General features: G+C 36.7%; 1 protein-coding gene across 2 annotated transcripts in view; it reads right to left on the bottom strand.

The window, feature by feature from the left end:
- Positions 1-21,054, bottom strand: part of KLHL20 (kelch like family member 20) — a 61,610-nt gene that overhangs the window by 35,767 nt on the left and 4,789 nt on the right. The window contains exons 1-2 of one of the 2 annotated variants that reach the window (XM_045069568.1): positions 19,302-20,160; positions 6,220-6,793 (exon numbers count right to left, since the gene is read on the bottom strand). In XM_045069568.1, the coding sequence (XP_044925503.1) occupies positions 6,220-6,762 (543 nt within the window). In that variant the 5' untranslated portion in view covers positions 6,763-6,793; positions 19,302-20,160. Of the gene's footprint in view, positions 1-6,219; positions 6,794-19,301; positions 20,161-21,054 lie in introns of those variants that run through there. The other variant, XM_004761933.3, reaches the window with a different exon arrangement.

The following is a 21,054-nucleotide window of genomic DNA, read 5'->3' as shown; positions in this document are numbered from 1 at the left end:
ATTTTATTAAAATTTTTCCATATCTGAATTAATGAGAGAGCTCTATTTGTAATTTTCTTTTAGTGTCTATGGTTTTGACATCAGGGTGATTTTGTCTTTATTTGGCAGCCTCCTCCTTCTTTTTCTGAAAGACTTTATATAAAATTAATATTATGTCTTCTTTAAGTGTTTGATAAAATTCACCATCCGGGATGGTTATTTTCTTTGTGGGAAGGTTTTTAAATTACTGTTTCAATTTCGTTCATAGATAGAGGATTGTTCTGGTTTTGTTTCTTCTTGAGTCCGTTTCTATAATCTGTGTTTTTCAAAGAAGTTGTCCATTTCCTATCAGTTGTTGAATTTACTGGCAAAAGGTTGTTAATACTCCCTTATTATGCTTTTTAATCTGAGGGATTTATAGTGATATCCTCTTATTTCTGATATTGGTAAATTTTGTCTTCTCTCCTTTTATTCTTGATCAATGTAACTAGAGGTTCATCAGTTTTTTTCGAAGAACCACTGGTTTTTTGCTCTAACCTTTATTCTCTTCTTCCTTCTACTTACTTTGGGTTTAATTTGCTCTTCTTTTTCTGCTTTACAAAAGTAATCACTAGAACAAAAGCACAAATGTTCCTATATACCAAAGCAAATAAAATAAAAATGAAGAGCGTATTTTTCATATAGAAAAAGAAATACAGTAAATATAACTAAATTAGATACCTTTTATAAAAAATTAATATGATAGAGTTGAGTGCAAACATATCAGTAATAGAAATAGATAGAAATGGGTTTTAACTGCCTATTTAAAAAAAAAGATTTTCAGAGGCGCCTGGGTGGCTCAGTGGGTTAAAGCCTCTGCCTTTGGCTCAGATCATGATCTCAGGGTCCTGGAATGCAGCCCCGCATCAGGTTCTCTGCACAGAAGGGAGCCTGCTTCCCCTCTCTTTCTGCTGCCTCTCTGTCTACTTGTGATCTCTGCTTGTCAAATAAATAAATAAATAATAAATAAATCTTTAAAGAGAAAAGAAAAGAAAAAAGAAAAGAAAAGGATTTTCAGGGGCACCTGGGTGGCTCAGTGGGTTAAGCCGCTGCCTTCGGCTCAGGTCATGATCTCAGGTCCTGGGATAGAGTCCCGCATCGGGCTCTCTGCTCAGCAGGGAGCCTGCTTCCTCCTCTCTCTCTCTCTGCCTGCCTCTCTGCCTACTTGTGATCTCTCTCTGTCAAATAAATAAATAAATAAATCTTTAAAAAAAAAATAGAGACAAGAAAATATACTTCCTTTCCATGCACATATGGAATAGTCAGAAAAACTGATCATATATTACGTGACTAAAAAAGTCAGTAAATTTCATTAAGTAGAAACACTACAAACACTGCAGTGCACTAAAACTAGAAATTAAAAATGAAATAAAAAAAAACTCTTTCCACCTAAATATTTAAAATTTTGCTATTAATAGTTCCTCGTAGAGAGAAATATAAATGAAGTTACTGTAAAACAACTGAGCGATAAAAATAAGAATCTATTAAATATATTTAAATTAGTGATCAAAGGAAAACTATGGCTTTAAACACTTATAGTAGTTAATGTAAAAGGATGAAAACAAATCAAATTCTGAACTCAAACAGCTAGAAAAAGAACACAGCAAGTCAAAAGAAAACACAAGGAAGGAACTAATAAAGGTAAAACCAGAATGTAATGAAATAGGGAAAAGAATTGTAGATCTAATTAGTAAGTTGAAATACTGATTCTTTGGAAAAACATGAATAAAACAGACATACCACTAGCTACCTTTTTCAAGGAAAAGAAACATTGAAAGCACATATATGCAAAATGTAAAATATCAAGCAGTAAGAGACGCCTTGCTGGGCTCAGTTTATTGAGCATCTGGTTTCAGCTCAGATCATGATCTCAGGGTCATGAGATTGAACATGCAGTCAAGCTCTGTACCACTCATAGAGCCTGCTTAAGATTCTTTCTCTCCTTCTCCCTTTGCCTGGCCTATGCACCCCTTCTCTGCCCTCCACTCCAGTTGGTGAAACTGGAATGGGAACTATGCATTAAATATTGCTTTCAATCAATGTCAAATTTCCTGCTTTTGATAAATGAACTGTTGTAAGAGAATTCTATGTAAAAAAAATGTCCTTGGTCTTAGAAAATACATACTGAAATGTTCAAGAGTACAGGAATAGGATGTATGCAATCTACTGTCAAATTGTTCAAAGAAAAATATTTGACATAACGAGAGAACAGTAATGAATGTGGCAAAATATTAACAACTGGGATTCTTGGTAAGGGATATATGAAAGTTTTTTTTTTCTTTTTCTTATAATTTCTTATAAATTTCTATTTTCTTTTAAATAAAATTAAAGTTTTTCCAACCTGATGGGTTAACAATGGTATCTTGTTCTTTTTTTTTTTTTACTTGACAGAGAGAGAGAGCACAAGCAGGGGAGCAGCAGGCAGAAAGAAAGGAAGTAGGCTTCTTGCTGAGCAAGGAGCCCAATGAGGGGCTCCATCCCAGTACCCGGGGACCATGACCTGAGCCAAATGCAGACACTTAACAGACTGAGCGACCCAGGGGCCCCAGGTATCTTGTTTTGATGTATGTTTCTTTAATTACATGTAAGGGTGACTAAACTTTCAAATGTTTACTTACATTTGAGCCACCCAGGTACCCCTGTTTACTTATATTTGAATATCTCTTTTTACACATTACTTATTCACCCCTTTACCTATTTTTCTATTGTTTTTCCATGGTTTTTCTTACTGAATTTGTATGGGTTTTATGGAAATTACTATTTTTTTCCCTCATGTATGCTCCATGTATGAGTTTGACATTGATTTTTTTATTTAGTTTATGGTGCTCTTATTGTTATTGTTGTTATAAAGAACAAAAATTCTTAATTTTAGACAATTCAAATTTATCAATCTTTCCGTATGGCTTCTTGGTTGTATCCTGCTTGGAAAAGTCATTTTTACTACCAGCCAACTAATAACTAACTTTTAGAATTTCATTTTTTAGATTTAAATTATTCATCCATTGGGAATTCCATTTTTATTTTTTCCCTCAAATCACCATTTTCCTAATGACATTTATTAAACAATTCCACTTTCCTCCACGGACTTGAAATGTCAACTTCTGGACTCTTTATAGCTCAACTGATCAATACCTTCTCTAGTACCAAAATGTTTGTGATGTTTTAGTATTTCTTAAGGCCAATGGCCCTAATCTAAATTTCTGGAAACTTATTGGCTTATGCATTATTTAATTTACATATATATATATATATATATGTAACTTATACATATATATATATATATATATATATATGTAATTTCCTCATTCTTTAAAAATAAAAAATCCCTTTTGATGCCATTTCATGATCTCACACTCCTGGTTTTCCTCTTCTCTCGTTATTCCATTTCCTCAACCAGTTGCTCTTTCACTAACCATCCTTCAATGCTGGAAAAATGTTAAGGCTCTTCTCTTCTCTCTTCCTTCTTAGTGACCTCAGTGGTATTGATTTTTTGACCTTGTTTAAAGTGACTTTTTGTTACCAAAAAGTTTTAAATCGTTATGCAATCAAATATACCAATCCTTTATGGTTTCTGGGTTGAATCCTGCCTTAAAAGGATTATGTCATCATAGTTTCATTATGAGTTGATGAATTTTAATCTCAGTCTAACTTCTAAGATAAAAGACTCATAAACAGTGGTCTGGCTCAGTATCTCTATTTACAAAATTAAATATATCTATTAAATAAATAAATAAATAAATAGGGACGCCTGGGTGGCTCAGTTGGTTAAGCCGCTGTCTTCGGCTCAGGTCATGATCCCAGGATTCTGGGATCAAGTCCCACATTGGGCTCCCTGCTTGGCAGGGAGCCTGCTTCTCTCTCCGCCTCTGCCTGCTTGTGTGAGCTCTCTCTGACAAATAAATAAAATCTTTAATAAATAAATAAATATGTGTATATATATATATATATATGTGTGTGTGTGTGTGTGTGTGTGTGTATGAAATATAAATATAGGAAATTAAATATATCTAAAACAAAACCCATGATCTCATCTCCTCAAACTGCTCCTTTCTCCAGTATATTTGTAGCACAAATTCCCGGAAATAGGACTGCTGAGTCAAACAGTGTGAAAAAAGTGTGCAAATTTCCTTTCAAGGAGGCTGTTTCGATTTATATTCACACTAGCAATGTAGCTTCATTACTTTGTCTCCATGCCCTTGTCAACAGGATGCGGAATCAAACTTCTAGTTATTTGTAATCTGATACATTATAATTTTGTAATCTGAGAAGTGAAAAATAGTACTTTGGTATAGTTTTAATTTGTGTTTCAGCTATTATAAACAACCTGTAGCAGACTTTTGTATGTTTAAGGGCAATCTGAATGTGTTTACTGCCCATTTTTTGGTTACATCACTGGCTAGGTTATTGACCAATAAGATTTCTTGCTGTATTAAAGAGATTATTGTCTGTGATAGCAGCAAATATTTTGCTCCATTTTGTCTTTTTTTTTTTTTTAAAGATTTTATTTTGAAGTAATCTGTATACCCAACGTGGGGCTCGAACTCACAACCCTGCAATCAAGAGCTGTATGCTCTATTAACTGAGCCATCCAGGCACTACCCACTCTCTCACTTTGTCTTTGACTTTAATCTTGTTACTGTTTTTTTGTTTTGTCATGCAAAAATTTTTTTTTTAAAGATTGTATTTACTTGACAGACAGAGGTCATAAGTAGGCAGAGAGGCAGGCAGAGAGAGAGGGGTAAGCAGACTCCCTTCTGAGCTGAAAGGTAGGGCTCAATTCCAGGACCCTGAGATCATAACCTGAGCCGAAGACAGAGGATTAACCCACTGAGCCACTCAGGCACCCAAAATTTTATTTTTATGTAGTCAAATCTATCTATGTTTTCTTCTATGCCTTCTGTGTTAATTAGAAAGGCCTTTCTCAGTTCAAGATTAAAAAGGAATTGCTCAAAAAAAAAAAAAAACCCAAAAAAGGAATTGCTCCATGTCATCTTCTAATATTTTCATGGTTCTATTTGTATTTTTAAATCTTTGATCCACTGGAAGTTATCCTGGTGAGGAGAAGAGTGCAAAGGGAGCATGTCTTTGCTTAAAGCTCTTCAATGGTTTTCTATTACTCTTAAGATTAAATTTCAAATTCTTCTTTTTCTCCTTTTTTAAAAGATTATTTATTTATTTGACAGAGAGAGAGAGAGAGAAAGAGAGGAAGAGAGGGAATACAAGCAGGGGCAGTGGGAGAGGGAGAAGCAGGTGTCTCACTGAGCAGGGAGCCTGACACGGGGCTCAACAACAGGACCTTGGGATCACAACCTGAGCCGAAGGCAGACACTTAATGACTAAGCCACCCAGGCACCCCTAAACTTCAAATTCTTAACATGGTCTATTAACTCCAGTAAGATGGGGCTCTGTTCTTTCTGTAAAATTATTATAACATCCTCTCTTTTGCTCTCTAGCTCTCACTAGGTTTCTTTCAGTTTCTCAACCTAGTTATGCTTTTTCATGTTTCAGAATTTTGCAATCAGCTGTTACAGAACCAAAGTTAAATCTCTCTGTAATATGTTAAATCATCCAGGCTTCTTTGTAGCACCCATTAACTGTAATTATTTATGTAATTATGCATTCAGTGGATATACGCCCTGCCTGATTATAACCTCCATGAGAATGGACACTCTATGCATCTTGTTCAGTGCTACGTCTAGCCTTTTTCCCCAAGCACAGTGTCTGAAACAGTAGCTTTTCACGTATTTATTAAATAAATGAATGAAAAATAACAGATTTAATGAAAAATTCTTTTCATTTACATCTAATGTAATTTTTCTGATTGTTAGTTCTTCAAGTAACTGATTTATTTATTCTGACGAAAAATCCACATAATCGGGAAGGTAATGTTTCATACAAATGACTGATACCAGGGCACCGATTTCCTAACGAATTAATAAACTGTATTCTGACTTATAAACTAGTTTATTAATATGGCTAGGTAGAATCAAATCCCTAAACTATAGCTTTTATTGACAGAACATAAAATTGGTCTCTAAAATAAAAATCAGGCTTAGAATCAATAACAACTTTTATCTTTGGTATTATGAGTTAGAATCAGCAGTAAATATCCAAACAGATACATGTTAGCAGAACATGAACTCATATTGCTCTCCTGACCAATACATTATGACTGCATTCAAACCACCAAGTACAACTCACCTCTTGAAAGTTATGTTGAGTAAACTTGTCTGCTATCCTTAGCAACTCACGACATGAATGTGTGTCAGCAAAAGCCCGAATGCCCAGGCAATTAGAAGGATCTAATTGTCTCTTTAAGAATTCACAGCAAGCTTCCTGTATTTCTGCCAGCTGAAGGAGGCAAGCAGCTGGCAGAAGGGTCTGAACATTGCCCTCTTCCACAGTTATCTGGGAGGTATATGCAAAGTCAATCAGTAGTTCCATAGCCCTCTCATCTATGTCTCGAATCACTACTTCTGTCTGACGGCTTTCTGCCAATTCTCCAGTAAACATAGCTCGGAAATAGGGACTACAGGCTGACAAAATGACTCGATGGGCATATATCTTCTTAGCGCCCACAACTAGCACCACATCGCAGAGCTCCCGGTGCTTTCTCAGAAGGTTAATCACTTCCAAGGTCTGTCGAGGGTGCTTGTCTGAGATATAGGGCATGCGAGCGGGTTGGGGAACCCCTTCTGGCAGTTTATTGGGGTCTCCAAGGGTGCAGCGGCTTGTTACATCCATTCCAGTCTCTCCTGGTCGAATGTTGGTACACCTACAGGAATGGGGGAAGGAGGGAAGAAAGATGATGGCAATATTATTAGAAACTCACTCTTGCCATAAACTGTTCATACTCAAGAGGTAGGGGAAAACTGCAGGTAATCAAAAGGGAGAACGAGACTCCCAAAGAGCTTCCTTTCTAAGAACGCCAAAACTCATACACGTTCTTAACGTCTTCTGAAGAACAAACATTAATAATCCCAAATCAGAGCACTTTCATTATGCACTCCCATAAAATAAAGGAGAATTCTTTTTTCATCTCCGAAGTATTCAAACTAGACTGTCTTGGACCATATCTTTTATAACTACCTGCAATATAGTAATAAAAATTATGAAAAACACTTGTAAATTATTCTCTCTCTGCACAAAACAGACCATGGGACTTTAATTTCTTAATCTAGTTTAACCAAAATATTGGTATTTGTTATTTTTCTAAAACACAGAAATGTGTATTTCTCATTATCATAGATAAATTAGATTTCTCTCAGGTTTAGCACAAAAGCTATAAAACATAGCTCATGCTGCATGAAAAGATCAGAAAAATGAGGCCAGGGACCCCCAAATTAACTTTATATATAGTACTATATTTCCTTTATTCTAAGATGGATAATTTTCACAGTTCATATAGGCTATCACAAAGGTGTTAAGTAAAAAACAAACTCGAAAAAAAAAAAAAACCCACAAGCGCGGGTTACAAAAACTAGTTTTGTTTTTTTAAGATTTTATTTTATTTTATTTATTATTTTTTTTAAGATTTTATTTATTTGACAGAAATCACAAGTTGGCAGAGAGGCAGGCAGAGAGAGAGGAGGAAGCAGGCTCCCTGCCGAGCAGAGAGCCCGATGTGGGGCTTGATCCCGGGACCCTGGGACCATGACCCAAGCTGAAGACAGAGACTTTAACCTGCTGAGCCACCCAGGCACCCCTAAGATTTTATTTATTTATTTGATGGAGAGAGAGAGAACACAAGTAGACAGAGAGGCAGGCAGAGACAGAGGGGGAAGCAGGCTCCCGGCTGAGCAGAGAGCCCAATGCAGGGCTTGATCCCAAGACCCTGAGATCATGACCTGAGCCAAAGGCAGAGGCTTAACCCACTGAGCCACCCAGGCATCCCAAAAACTAATTTGTTGCTGGGATACTACAGAAAATTGTTGATGGCCAGACATAATTCAAGACATTCTTTGATCTGTGAATGAGAGGAAAGCTTAGAATCAAACTTTGTGATACTGAAGAAAACTTAGTTATCGATTATATGGATAAATACATGTTAGGCCAACAGCTAATAAAAGATTTACATACCTTTAAGGCAATATTTACACTTCTAAAAAGTTATTAAATGAGCCAGTAGTCTTATAAGCAAGGAAATAATAGTAAATAACTATGAAATCACATTAGTTTGTAAAAAAGGGAAAGAATCAAACCAAATATTTTAGAAGCCAACTAGCAGGGAGAAATGAGTTAAAATTCTCTTCTCTGCCTAAGTTTTAGTCCAACCATAGATGTCTCAAACTATTTTACCATACCTTAAATTAAGATTTCTTTATTCTTCTCCCCAAGTCTAACAGCTCTGACACTTAGGTACTATGGCTACTCTGACATTAGCTAGCATAAAGTCTCAAAGCACGCTGTGGAACAGATAGACCTGGGTTGAAATGCTACTGACAATTATCGGACAAGTTACTTATCCTTCCTAATCCCCAGTTTCTTTAGCTCTAAAATGGGTAAGTATCTACCCCATATGGCAAAGATTAAACGATAGAATGTACATAACTTCCAGCTCAGGACTTGCTACCTGTTAAGAATTTTAAATTGTAGCTACCCTAGTAATAGAAATATTTATATTCCTTTCAAATAACGTGGTTATGCTTATCCATATTAGAAATCAAATTTAAAAAAATCAAACCTGAGTTGATATGCTTCGATTAATATTCACATAAATTTTGAATTAATGATAATCCAGCAAGTCTGGACTGATGTTTATCTTTACTTAGAAATCTTTTCTTCATAGTTTATGAACATTAAGGTGGTAAAGAAGATGAAAGGCAAAATACTTTTTTATTTAGTAGAACTCTTACAAACTCTGACAAGATTTTGTTAGACTAATTTGCTGCTAGAGATATTAAATCTGACAATAAGCCTTATTTGTTCAAAAGTATTACCTATGTCATGGGCATGTGGGTGGCTCAGTCAGTTAAGCATCCGACTCTTGATTTCTGCTCACGTCATCATCTCAGGGTTGTGAAATCAAAGCCCTACATTGGACTCTGTGCTGGGCATAGAGCCTGCTTCAAATTCTCTCTCCCCTTTTCCCTCTGCCCCTCTCCCCCAATAAAAGTACTACATATGCCCAATCGTTCCTATCAAATCAGTCAAAATCAATGAAGATTTAGTATGATTACAAAAGAAATGTATAGATCCATAAACATTCCTCACTTTACAAATAAATACTTTTCTGAAAGTTTAATTTTATGTTGACTGGAGGTTTGTATTTTTCTTTAGTAGGAGTTCTATAAATGGGGACTACATTTAGTTGTAAAATCAATTCAGTGTGTCACAAGCAGCACCAAAAAAATGAAACAAAAGAAAAAAATATTGGCATACATTCCTTTTAGTTAAATAACTATGTTTCAACTATGTACTCTATACACATTTAAATGCATAAACATTTGTATAATTAGGTTCCTTTGAGGGCTCTATGCTGTATCAAAAAAGTTCAAAAGCTACTGACAACAGAATTCTGACCTCAGTTTTGAAGTCCTAAAATAAAAGGGCCAAGAGGTACAAGGAGAAGGAAAAGAGTAACTGTCATTTTGGGACTGATCTAGGATTTGCTGTTGCTACTGTTTTCGGTGGCTTTTGGGTAGGGTGATGGCTGGAGCTTGGGAAGCTATTTTACACAAAGACTCTGGAAGTCTGTAAGTTGGGCATTTATTATATATTTAAGTACATGTTACCGTAACGGTGCTACAGAACACACTCTTGGCAAGGCCGTAGTAATTATTTTTCTAAAAAGTGGCAGCCCTGTAAATTTCTCAAATTTGATACACATTGCATCACAGCATCAGGGTATAAATGTATTAGTAAATTTTACATGTTAATGTTTTCCAGAAGTCTTTAGATATGAAAACCACACATTTTCTGTTACCTAGCTTTAAAGAATGAAGACTAAGATTTGAAACAGAATAGATCATTAGATCATTTAGAATAATAAACTCCTTTAACAGATGAAGAAACTGATTTGGTTAGGTGACTTGCTAAAATCATGAAGCTTTCCTTTCAGTAGCAGAGCAGGTCTCCTGATGCTTTTGGAGAAACCTCAACTATCTCCTGGGGCACTGCAAATATTTAATAACTGGGATTGATGTGAATGCTGGGTTGGGGAAAAAAGGGAACTATAGAATTATTTAACAATTCAAAATAAGATTCTCAGTTTTCTTCCTTATGGGTATCCAAATTTCTATACAACTCTTTTTTTTTTTTTTTTTAAAGATTTATTTATTTATTTATTTGACAGAGAGCGAGCGAGCGAGATCACAGTAGGCAGAGAGGCAGGCAGAGAGAGAGAGGGAAGCAGGCTCCCTGCTGAGCAAAGAGCCCGATGTGGGGCTCGATCTCAGGACCCTGAGATCATGACCTGAGCCAAAGGCAGAGGCTTAATCCACTGAGCCACCCAGGCGTCCCTATACAACTCTTTTTTTAAAAGTCCAGGAAGTTGCAGTAAATGTAGATTATTTTGGTCCAGTCATCATAAAGAACTTTACCAATGAACTATGAGAGGAGTCAACTAACTTGGTAAGAGGCCTACAAAATGAATGTTAAGCTTGAAGAAAACAGCATAACAAAATTGAACCTGACTTTTTCAGCTAAAAAATACTGGGACCGTCTAAGAAATTTTCAGAATTATCTTTAAATATTTCTAAACATTTTTTTTTTAAGATTTTACTTATTTATTTGACAGACAGAGATCATAAGCAGGCAGAGAGGCAGGCAGGTGGGGGGGGGGAGCAGGCTCCCTGCTGAGCAGAGAGCCCGATGCAGGGCTCGATCCCAGGACCTGGGCTGAAGGCAGAGGCTTGACCCACTGAGCCACCCAGGCACCCCTAAACATTTCTAATAAAATATAGTCAATGGCTTATTACCTTTAAAAAAGTTATTCCAGATCATATACAATAGAAGCAAAGTTTATACATTACATTCATATTTCAGAAATTCAGGGGTTCACTTGGTAGATAAATGCCACAAACAATTGACATGTAAGCGTAATGAAGATATTTGGATTTTCATAATCATCACACTGTATCTACTGAGATGCAGGAAAAGAGAATCTATGCCCCTCTAAAATGGTACTTATTCTTTTAACAGATATTTACTAATTGCATATAATGTACAAAGCATTTTGCTTGAACTGAGAAAAATTCAAAGGAATATAAAGAGGCAATCAGGGAACCTAACTATTAAGGGGAGATTAAATTAAGGGGAGATACATGAATAACAGAGAGAGAGCAACCAGCATACAAATTATGGTAGAAAGGCAAAAGTCGATAAAGTATTTATTTGTACTCAAAAGATCCTAGATCTAACTGGCATAAGCTACAAGATTACTTCACAGGTATGTATTTTTGTTGTCAAGTAGGAATATTAAATTGGGTTGTTCTGGAATTTAGGTGAAATATCCTATACCCACGGCCCAGATATTTGTTTCTGATTCTATATTCACTAAGCAGTTTTCTGATGAATAATTCTTTCAAAAATATTGTTATTTAATGGGCGCCTGGGTGGCTCAGTGGGTTAAGCCGCTGCCTTCGGCTCAGGTCATAATCTCAGGGTCCTGGGATCGAGTCCCGCATCGGGCTCTCTGCTAAGCGGGGAGCCTGCTTCCCTCTCTCTCTCTCTGCCTGCCTCTCCGACTACTTGTGATTTCTCTCTGTCAAATAAATAAATAAAATCTTTAAAAAAAAAAATATTGTTATTTAAAAGCGGGGGGTGTGTGTGGATCCAATGTTCTGAACACCGGGTTTTAGGTCAGCCTCATATGAGTCTCACAGACTTAATCATCTCTGACTATACCGAGATAGTCTAATATGTGGCCTGCAAAGGACAATATCAGTTTACTATCCCTAAGGCTCGTAGCACCAACAAGAACTACAGTAGAATAAAAAACCTAAGTGTTGAAAGAGTCCCCAGGGAAGGAGAGAAGAACAGAAAAGGACATTTTGGGGAAAAGAAACTACATTTACATTACAAAGGCACAGGCCGAAAGCAGACAGCTGTTCCTTTCTCCAACACCAACCTGTTTTTCCAAAGTACTTATAAATTCAATCTTTCTGTGCTTGGCCTTAGCCCACAGGGGATTCTGTATTCTAGAATATGAAATGTTCATAACTCCTGATATCTGGTAGAAACAGCACTGTTTATATTTGACAATTTAAAGGCAGAAAAAAACTGAGCAGTTAAAAAACAATTTTTACCACCCACTAAACAATCAAGGAAGCTTTTAACCACAGTGCTTAAAGATGCCTTGTACATACTAGAAGCTGAAATACTAAGTCACATGCTTAACAATGGTACAATCAAGCTTCTTTAAAAAAGAACCACCATTAAAGACAAGACAAATTCAAAAATTCCCATTTTAATACTGACACCACATGTTGAAAACATTTTTGTTGTAACCGTAATTATGTACATAAAGATAGTAGTACTACGGGGAGACCTGGGTGGCTCAGTGGGTTAAAGTCTCTGCCTTCGGCTCAGGTCATGATCCCAGGGTCCTGGTCGAGCCCTGCATTGGGCTCTCTGCTCAGTGGGGAGCCTGCTTCCTCCTCTCTCTCTCTGCCTGCCTCTCTGCCTACTTGTGATCAAATAAATAAATAAAAATCTTAAAAAAAAAAAGTACTGTTAAATTCAGATATAAACAATTTTTTATTTTGCCTATGTTCAACACAGAAGCTAATTTCTACATATCTTTTTCATTTAAAAGTATACCATAACAAAAAAAATTGTGCTATTATTATTGTATTAGTATAGATTCAAATTTTTAAATAATAGCTGATCTGTAAACTCATATCAAAGGTTTGGTTTGCAAACCTGCAAAAAAATCTCTTAAATGTGGTCATGCTCTAAAGTTCTATCCTCTCTGCTCTCTATACACATTCTTAGGGGAGCTCATCTAATCTCATGGTTCCCATCACCCATATATGAATGGCTAAAAGACCCTTATTTCCTGCCTGGGTAAATTCTCAGTCTGGATCCATGTAAATGTCTCTTATCACATAAATTAAATAGATCTCAATGATCTATCTAAAATTGATTCCTTGATTCTCTATCTTATCCAACATGTCGTTTTCTAGCCTTCCCCAGATTAATAAAAAGCAATTTCATTCTTCCAGTTGCTCAGGCCAAAATTCTTGTAGCCCCTTCCCTTCCGCACACCCTCAAACTTAATCTATCAGCAAATCCTGTCATTCTACCTTTAAATAATATCTAGATTCCAACTATTTCTCTACCTTTTCACGAGCCCCACCCTAATTCAGGCTATTTTCACTCTGTGTTTTATATTACATTAGTCTCATAAAAGGTCTTCTTGGTCTACTTTTACCAATTTATACTCTCTTCTTTAAACAACCTAAGTGATCCTTTAGAGAAGTCAGATTATGGGGTACCTGGGTGGCTCAGTTAATTAAGCGTCAGACTCTTGGTTTCAGCTCAGGTCACAATCTCAGGGTCATGGGACCCTGCCCTGGATTGGGATCCATGCTCACTGAAGAGTCTGCTTAACATTCTTTTCTCCTTCCTGTCCCTCCTCCTCTCCCCTGCCCTTCCCCTCCCCTTGTGTACATTCTCTCTAATAAACAAATAAAATCTTTTTTTTTTTAAGATTTTATTTGTTTATTTGATAGACAGAGATCACAAGTAGGCAGAGAGGCAGGCAGAGAGGCAGGCAGAGAGAGAGAGAGGGAAGCAGGCTCCCTGCTGAGCAGAAAGCCCGATGCGGGACTCGATCCCAGGACCCTGAGATCATGACCTGAGCCGAAGGCAGCGGCTTAACCCACTGAGCCACCCAGGCGCCCAACAAGTAAAATCTTTAAAAAAAAAAAAGAGTCAGGTTATGCCACTCCTCTGCTCCAAATGCTTTAAACACTCATAGTAAAAAACAAAGCATATAAGGCTTACCATCATCTACAGGACTCTTCCCCTGGCTAGCTCTCTGAATTTATCTCCTACTGGTTTCCTCTTACCCATTGTTTTCTAGTCACAGGGACTTCCTTGCTTTTTTCTGGACATGCCAAGACTTCGCTTGCTTCAGAGCCTTACTGCTTCCTCCTGAAAGGTTCTTCCCTCAAATGACTATGGAGCTCACTCCCTCATTTCTTTCAGAGCTCTGCTCAAATGTCAACTTATCAGACCACTGTAGGGACCAGTGGCAGGCCACCCTCAGATGGGCCACTTTGGCATGAACGTTATTTTGAGTTAAAAGCAATCCAAACCTAGCAGACTTAGAAAAAGCTCTTTACCTCCCCCTCAACTGCCTGCTTTTCCAGAAAGACAGCTATTAACAAAGATTTCCCTTTACCTAAGAAACTTACCTACATAAAGAGGGCACTTTTGTTTTCCAGACATCTTTCCCTTCTGCTAGTGGTCTTTTTCCCCTTTGTATCCCCAGACCCTATCCCTCTCCTTAGGTCATGGAAGTATCTCATTGCCCGACTATCTTTGGAATTTTCATGTCTGTGTGGATTCCCCTTAAGCAGTCTATTAAATTTGACTTCCTACTGTTAATCTGTCTTATTGTTAATCTGATTCTAAATCCAGCTAGAAGGACCTTAAAGAGGAAATTCCTCCTCCCCAGCATGTTATAAGAAATAGCTTCTCTTAATCCCTACCACTCTATACACTTTGTCTAATTTTTCTTCATAAATATATTACCTATTGACATAATATGTTGGTTTTCTCCCCCAAACAGAATGTAAGGTTCATGAGAAAAAGACCTTTATGGTTTTGTTTTTTTGCTCACTGCTATATCCCAATACCTGTTATTATTGTTAAATGAATTCAGCTTTTCTTCCTGCCAAAAAAAACTATACTCCCCAAAGTCTTATCTAATTCTCTTAAAACCAGCTTTGTAGCCAGGCAAACTTGTAGCCAGGTTCAAACTTTACCTCCATCATTTATTAGGTATAATCTTAGGCAAATTATTTAACTTCTCTAATCTTCAAGCTCATTATTTGTAATGCAGGGATAATTATACTTACCTTACAAGGAGTGAGTGTTAGGATTTTTCTGAATGTATGTCCTTTGACTTCAAAGTCAGTGCTTTATTATCCCAAACTGTCTTGGGCAACTGGATTGAGTATTTGAAATAGAAATGACTCTGGCAATCTGATTTATTTGGTTGTTTTTCTTAGATGGAAGAAAGAAAGCAAGCATACTGCCACATGGTTGGACCATGTTGCCCTTCCAGAAGAATGAGAAGAAATGAGAAGAGGGATTACTGGCAGGCTGAGATTTTAAGGAATAACTCATCTTAAATGTCCTGAGAAGCAGTATTTAATTCTAGCAATTTAATTCTAGAAGCCATATTTAATTCTATACACTAACTTATTTCTCCTATAGTTCTGCTACTTGTTTTTGTAAATGTGTACTTCAAAAAACTGAAGTATATATCCTCCATTATTCTCATTACATCAACAGGATTCTAACTGCATAAAAGTGGGGATTTTTGTACATTTTTCTGGGCACCTTCTGAAGGGAAGATATAATAAGGGTCCTAGAAATAGACTGTGTTCACACCTTGTCACATCTATATTCACAACTTCTTTGTTTGGCGTCTGATGAAATAAATACTCTAAAGACCTGGGGGGCGGGATGGTAAATTGAGGAGTGAACTGCTCCCCAGGACAGAACCCTATGAAAGGTTTTAATTAAACCTTGAGGCAGCAAGCTTTATTGTCCAAGTAAAAATTTATCTGGAAAAACTAGATCTCAAATTATTTGTTTTTTCAATCTGTAGTTTTCTATTCTAATATTGAACTAATGATGTTACAGACAAAAAGAAACTGAAACCCCCCAAAAACATTTTTATTAGCTTTATTTGCAAGATTAATCTACATGTATTTTAAGGTTGAAGGAGGTAAGTGAAAGGATTACTCTGGACCCTATCCACAGTTAACAAACTAGGGAGACCAAAGGGAGCTGTTGCCTTCTCTCACAAAATGACCGTCAATTCCAGGAAAGAATCAGTCTTTCTAAAACCAAAGGGTATAAGATCTGCTAATAATAACCTTAGCAGATTTTTTATTCTTTTAGTACTGATGAAAAGTATAACTTCAAGATATATTAATGTATTTTACCATCAACTCTCTCAAACTTGAAAGATAACTTTGATTTTGTTCCTCTACTAGCCATGTGCTTCAGAGGAAGATGACCATGTCCCTAGCTTTTAAGGAGAAATCCTGAATTCTCTCAAATCAGTTAGCTGATGGCATGCTCTTAACTCAGCTCATCATCAAACTACAGGAACAGACTTATATTCCATGATTTAGGGAGTTTCTTCTGTAGGGCATTAACAAGGAAGAACGTAGCATTCTTCATTGGTAGGTGGTAGTGGGAGGGAAGATCAATTTTGGGTTAGGATGGAGCTGCTATTGTAATAGCTACATTGGAGACAGAACTTGGGTCCAAGATGCTATTATCAGGCCACTGGCTAACACCAAACTTGGAAGGCACCCTACCTCTGGCCTTCTTGGTATGTAAATAAAAGGTTTCCATGTTGATTAAACTAGTCTGAGTCAGGACTTCCAGTCCAAAGCATTTTGATACCAAAAAAATGGTATTTAAAATGAAAAACAGTAAAATCAGCCACATATTCTAAATTTACTAACCAACTTGAATATAGAAATTTCCCCTTGCTTTGACTGTATCCAAAGGGTCTTCTTTCATTATTATCAGATTTTTCTAAACATAATATTGACAGATTTAAAATTATGGCTTGAATTTGTGGATCTTCTTTCAAATGAAGTGAAAATGTGAGTAGATACTGTTATTCACTAATTGCCCAATTCCTATTAGGAATGTTATTATTAGGCTGTTATATTATTATATAGTTATATATTAATTATATACTGGGCTGTTATATTAACTTTTCAAATACTATGTTTCTCTGAAACCAGATTAACAGGGGTGTTTGATAAAAAATGCAGGCTTCTGGGGCACCTGGGTGGCTCAGTGGGTTAAGCCACTGCCTTCGGCTCAGGTCGTGATCTCAGGGTCCTGGGATCGAGTCCCGCATCGGGCTCTCTGCTCAGCAGGGAGCCTGCTTTCCTCTCTCTCTCTCTCTGCCTGCCTCTCCATCTACTTGTGATTTCTCTCTGTCAAATAAATAAATAAAATCTTTAAAAAAAAAATGCAGGCTTCTGGGGTCCTAGAGAATCAGAATCTCTGGTTTTATGACTCTAGGGTCTGCATTTAACAAGTAGGTAATTTTAACACACATTAAAATTTGACTCATAATAGGCTAATAAAATTTGACTAATAAAATAAAATCTCTTTTTCAGTCTAAGTCAGTTTTACAAAAAAAATATTGACCTAAGTTGAGGGGAAATAACAGAGTGGAGAAATCAATCATTCAAAATGCAGGTATAAAGGCAAACAAAAAAGTAAAAGTATCATTACCAAACATATAAAGTCAAATTAAACAAGAAGGACTCACATTTACCAAAATGTCAATAAATCTAAATTATGTAAGGCAGGCATCAGATATCATGGAATCAGTTTAAGAAACTATAATTACATTTGAATTTCTACAGATGGTGAGAAGAAAACAACTGTTATTGAAAATTCTCAATTATTTTTCTTTTATATTCTGGGAAAAAGAACAACATTTATTTCAGAGACAGATGGTGCTTTTGAGAAAACAAGTATTTAGGCCTTTTAATTATAAAAGGCAAGGTGAGGGCCCCTTGGAATGATAAAGACCATCAGAAGGATTTGCCTGCTGGTTTTAGTTTATTTTGTTTTGAGATTGAAATTGAATTTGAGTAAGATTAGGAGGGCTTGTATTCTTAGTTCACCACAGTCCACACCACACTTCGTCTTGTGAAGCTGTACCCCACATTTACACCAACTACCCGAAGATACAAGTTTTTGTTTTTTAACCTCTTCTAGAGACACCAGGATAGTAACAAAGAGACTAAACTGCTCAGGATAATACAGTAACAGTAATTTAGAAATAAGAAATAAAGAAGGGAAAGGAAAGGGGGACTGTTAAAATGGTGTCAGGTTATGATCTAAGGAGGGACAACCAGTAAGAAAATGATGTGTGGCCAAAAAACTTCATTATCCCCAAACTTGCAGTAAAAACCTGAGGTATTCAATGGTAGTGGTCACTGAAGGGAAAGAGACAGCGAGTATGGAATATTTCTAGAATAAAGCTTGCCTGTGAAAAGAGACATCCAATACAATGTCAGCTCAAAGTTAAGAAGACTGGAAAATGATATATGCTGATGTGAAGAATGAGAGGAGGGAGAAATTTAAAAATATGAAAGGGAAGAATAAATGATGAAGCGAGTTCCTGGAAGAGTGGGAGTGCATGGAACCAAAATACAGAGGAATGACTCTGAGACAAAAGGTAGAAGGGCTTACATAAGAGATCAGAGGAAGGGAGTGGGGCGGGAAAGTAAGGTGGAAATAATACATTTATTTTGTGGTAAGGAGGCATCAGGAGTTTGGAAAAGTTCATACCTGATGGCCCCTATTTTTTCTGTGAAGCTGTTGCCAGTGAGAGGAGCAGTGACAGGATCATAAGAGAATGGGTGAAGATGTGACACAGCTGTTGTGGGGCATGAATAAGCAAGCATTACGCAGGCACCTTCAGAAGTACTGCTGGAGAACAATGTTGGCTCTAATAATATTACAGACTCTGATTAGAGTAGCCCAAATATCCCATGGCTGGTTTCATCCAGCAGTAATCAATAGTTCAAATCAGGGGATATAAATGCTTGCATTAACCAAGAGTTGGGAAATGCCACAGAAATGCCACAATCTAGGGAGTTGAGTGATGGCTAGAACATGGTTGAAATGGTTGCAGAAGTGAACTGTGTGAAAATAGAAGGGTCAAAGGCATGTTGCTTGTGACTACATCGAAGAACCAATGGAATGGGTATTCTAGAGGTTATGCTTAGGAAAAAAGTTATGAGGATTTACGATTTCAGAGAGAGAGTTGTTCTCAGTGAGAGTACGAATAAATTGCTGAAGTAAATGAAGTATGTAGTAAATGATGGTCAAAGTTACAACAGTTTAGGAAGTCAAGAAAATGTAGGCTAGGTAAAAGGATGGGTAATTTCCATGACAACTGGTATCTTCTAAAATAATAGTGAGAATAACCAAATCAAGTGCAGGAAGAAAACACAAACCAAAGAACAAATCAGGTATCTTAAATATACTTCATGTTCACCAAAGGAATGTTACAAATTTTGGCACCTCCCTAAGTAAATAACATTTTCACATACCCAAAATGTGTAAGTTGCTTTCAAATTTCAGGACTATCATGTCACACATTCCTTAGACCTTCTTCTATTCCAAAGGTAATAGTCTTAACTGAGGAAAGAGCCGTCTTCCATAAGTGGCTAATAAAATTTGAAGTCAAACACAATAAAAAGTTTAGAAAACATAATCTCTGCTTCTCAAGCATTCATGATCAAGTTCTATCTTATAGTCCAAAGACCTACAGAATCATTTCTTAGCTTGGAATTGTGCTTCCTACCTAAAGGAACATCTCTCCTTTTATACTTCAAAAGTTTTAATTGGAAATTAACAGACAGACTTCTCTTAAAAAAAGAAAAAAAGATTCAGCTGAAGTGACCATCATTTAAAGTCCTGAACACACTTGAACAGAGAAAGCTACACATATGAGTATATGAATCCTTAAAGCAGAAATAACATCCCAAAGTGCCAGCTCTGCTTACTAGAAGGGCACCCACTAGCACTACATTCTATACCTGATTCCAGATGAAGGAGAAAGAGCATGCAAGCAAGCTAGTCTCCCTTTATGTTAGGAAAGCAAACGCCTTCCTAGAATACCTCTTAGCACCTTCTGCTGACATTTTATTGGCAGGATGGTGTTATGCAGCCATCCCAAAATGCAAAGATGATGCTACGGAACATGCTAGTTCATTTTCTTGTTTCTACATAGTAAGGGAAAGGAGGAAGAGGTGTTCTGCAAGCCAACCTACAGTGCCTGTCACACCAAGGAAGAGTCAGATCAAGAAGGTACAGCATATGCAACTATTTTTAAACATACATTTTAGACTGACTAAACAGGAAATTCTAAAGATGTGAGATCTCGGAGCACCCGGGCGGCTCAGTGGGTTAAGTGTCTGCCTTCGGCTTAGCTCATGATCTCAGGGTCCCAGGACTGAGCCCTGCATTAGGTTCCCTGCTCAGCAGGGAGTCTGTTTCTGAGTCTGACTCTCTCTCTCAACTAAATAAATAAATAAATAAATAAAATCTTAAAAATTAAAAAAAGATACTAGATCTGAATGGGATTTTCTTTTTTGTCATTTGAGATTGAACTCAAGGAGAAGCTCATTTAATTTTCACCATGAGTGAAAATTATCAATAAAAACTCTATAGATACAATGAAAGAAGACCCAAGCAATGTTAAGCTTCTTCTGCATTTTAGAATCTTTACTGGCTTTTTTTCTTAGGCCTCACCTTGAACACCAATGGTATTCCCTGAGATTTGGTCCTTGGCATCCTCCTTTTCTGTTCTACTCTCATTCATGCCTACAACTTCAAGAACTTTTTGTGTACTGGTGACATAAAATTTCTTCTTCTTTTTTTAAAATCTCCAGCTCAAACTGCTCTCTTCTGCCCCAAACCCATATTCTAATTACATACTACTGTTTACTAGATAATAATCTTCAAGTGTATGAAAGAGGACTATTTTTGGCTTACTGAAACCTGTTTGTTCCTCTTCCTATAAATTTTTATCTCATCATGGCAGCACGTGGTTCCCCAAACTGAAATCTTTAGAGTCATTTATAGCATTACCTTTTCCTTACTCTACATTCACCAAATCCTTCTGATGTTACTATTAAACAATTCTAAAGTCCATCCTCTTCTCTCAATTCCCACTGCCATAACTCTACTTCCAGTCCTTGTCAGGTTTCATCTAAACTACCACAACTCCTTTAAATTCATTTCTTTGCCATCATTTCTTCCTTCTTTCTAGTCTATGCCCTATCTTCCCAAATTTCAGCA

This window comes from Mustela putorius, unplaced genomic scaffold, assembly GCF_011764305.1.
Source record: "Mustela putorius furo isolate JIRA1106 unplaced genomic scaffold, ASM1176430v1.1 tig00003942_pilon_pilon_pilon, whole genome shotgun sequence".
Taxonomy (NCBI): Eukaryota; Metazoa; Chordata; class Mammalia; order Carnivora; family Mustelidae; genus Mustela; species Mustela putorius.
The sequence above is the reverse complement of the archived record's forward strand: the minus strand, read 5'-3'. Positions and strand labels throughout refer to the sequence as shown.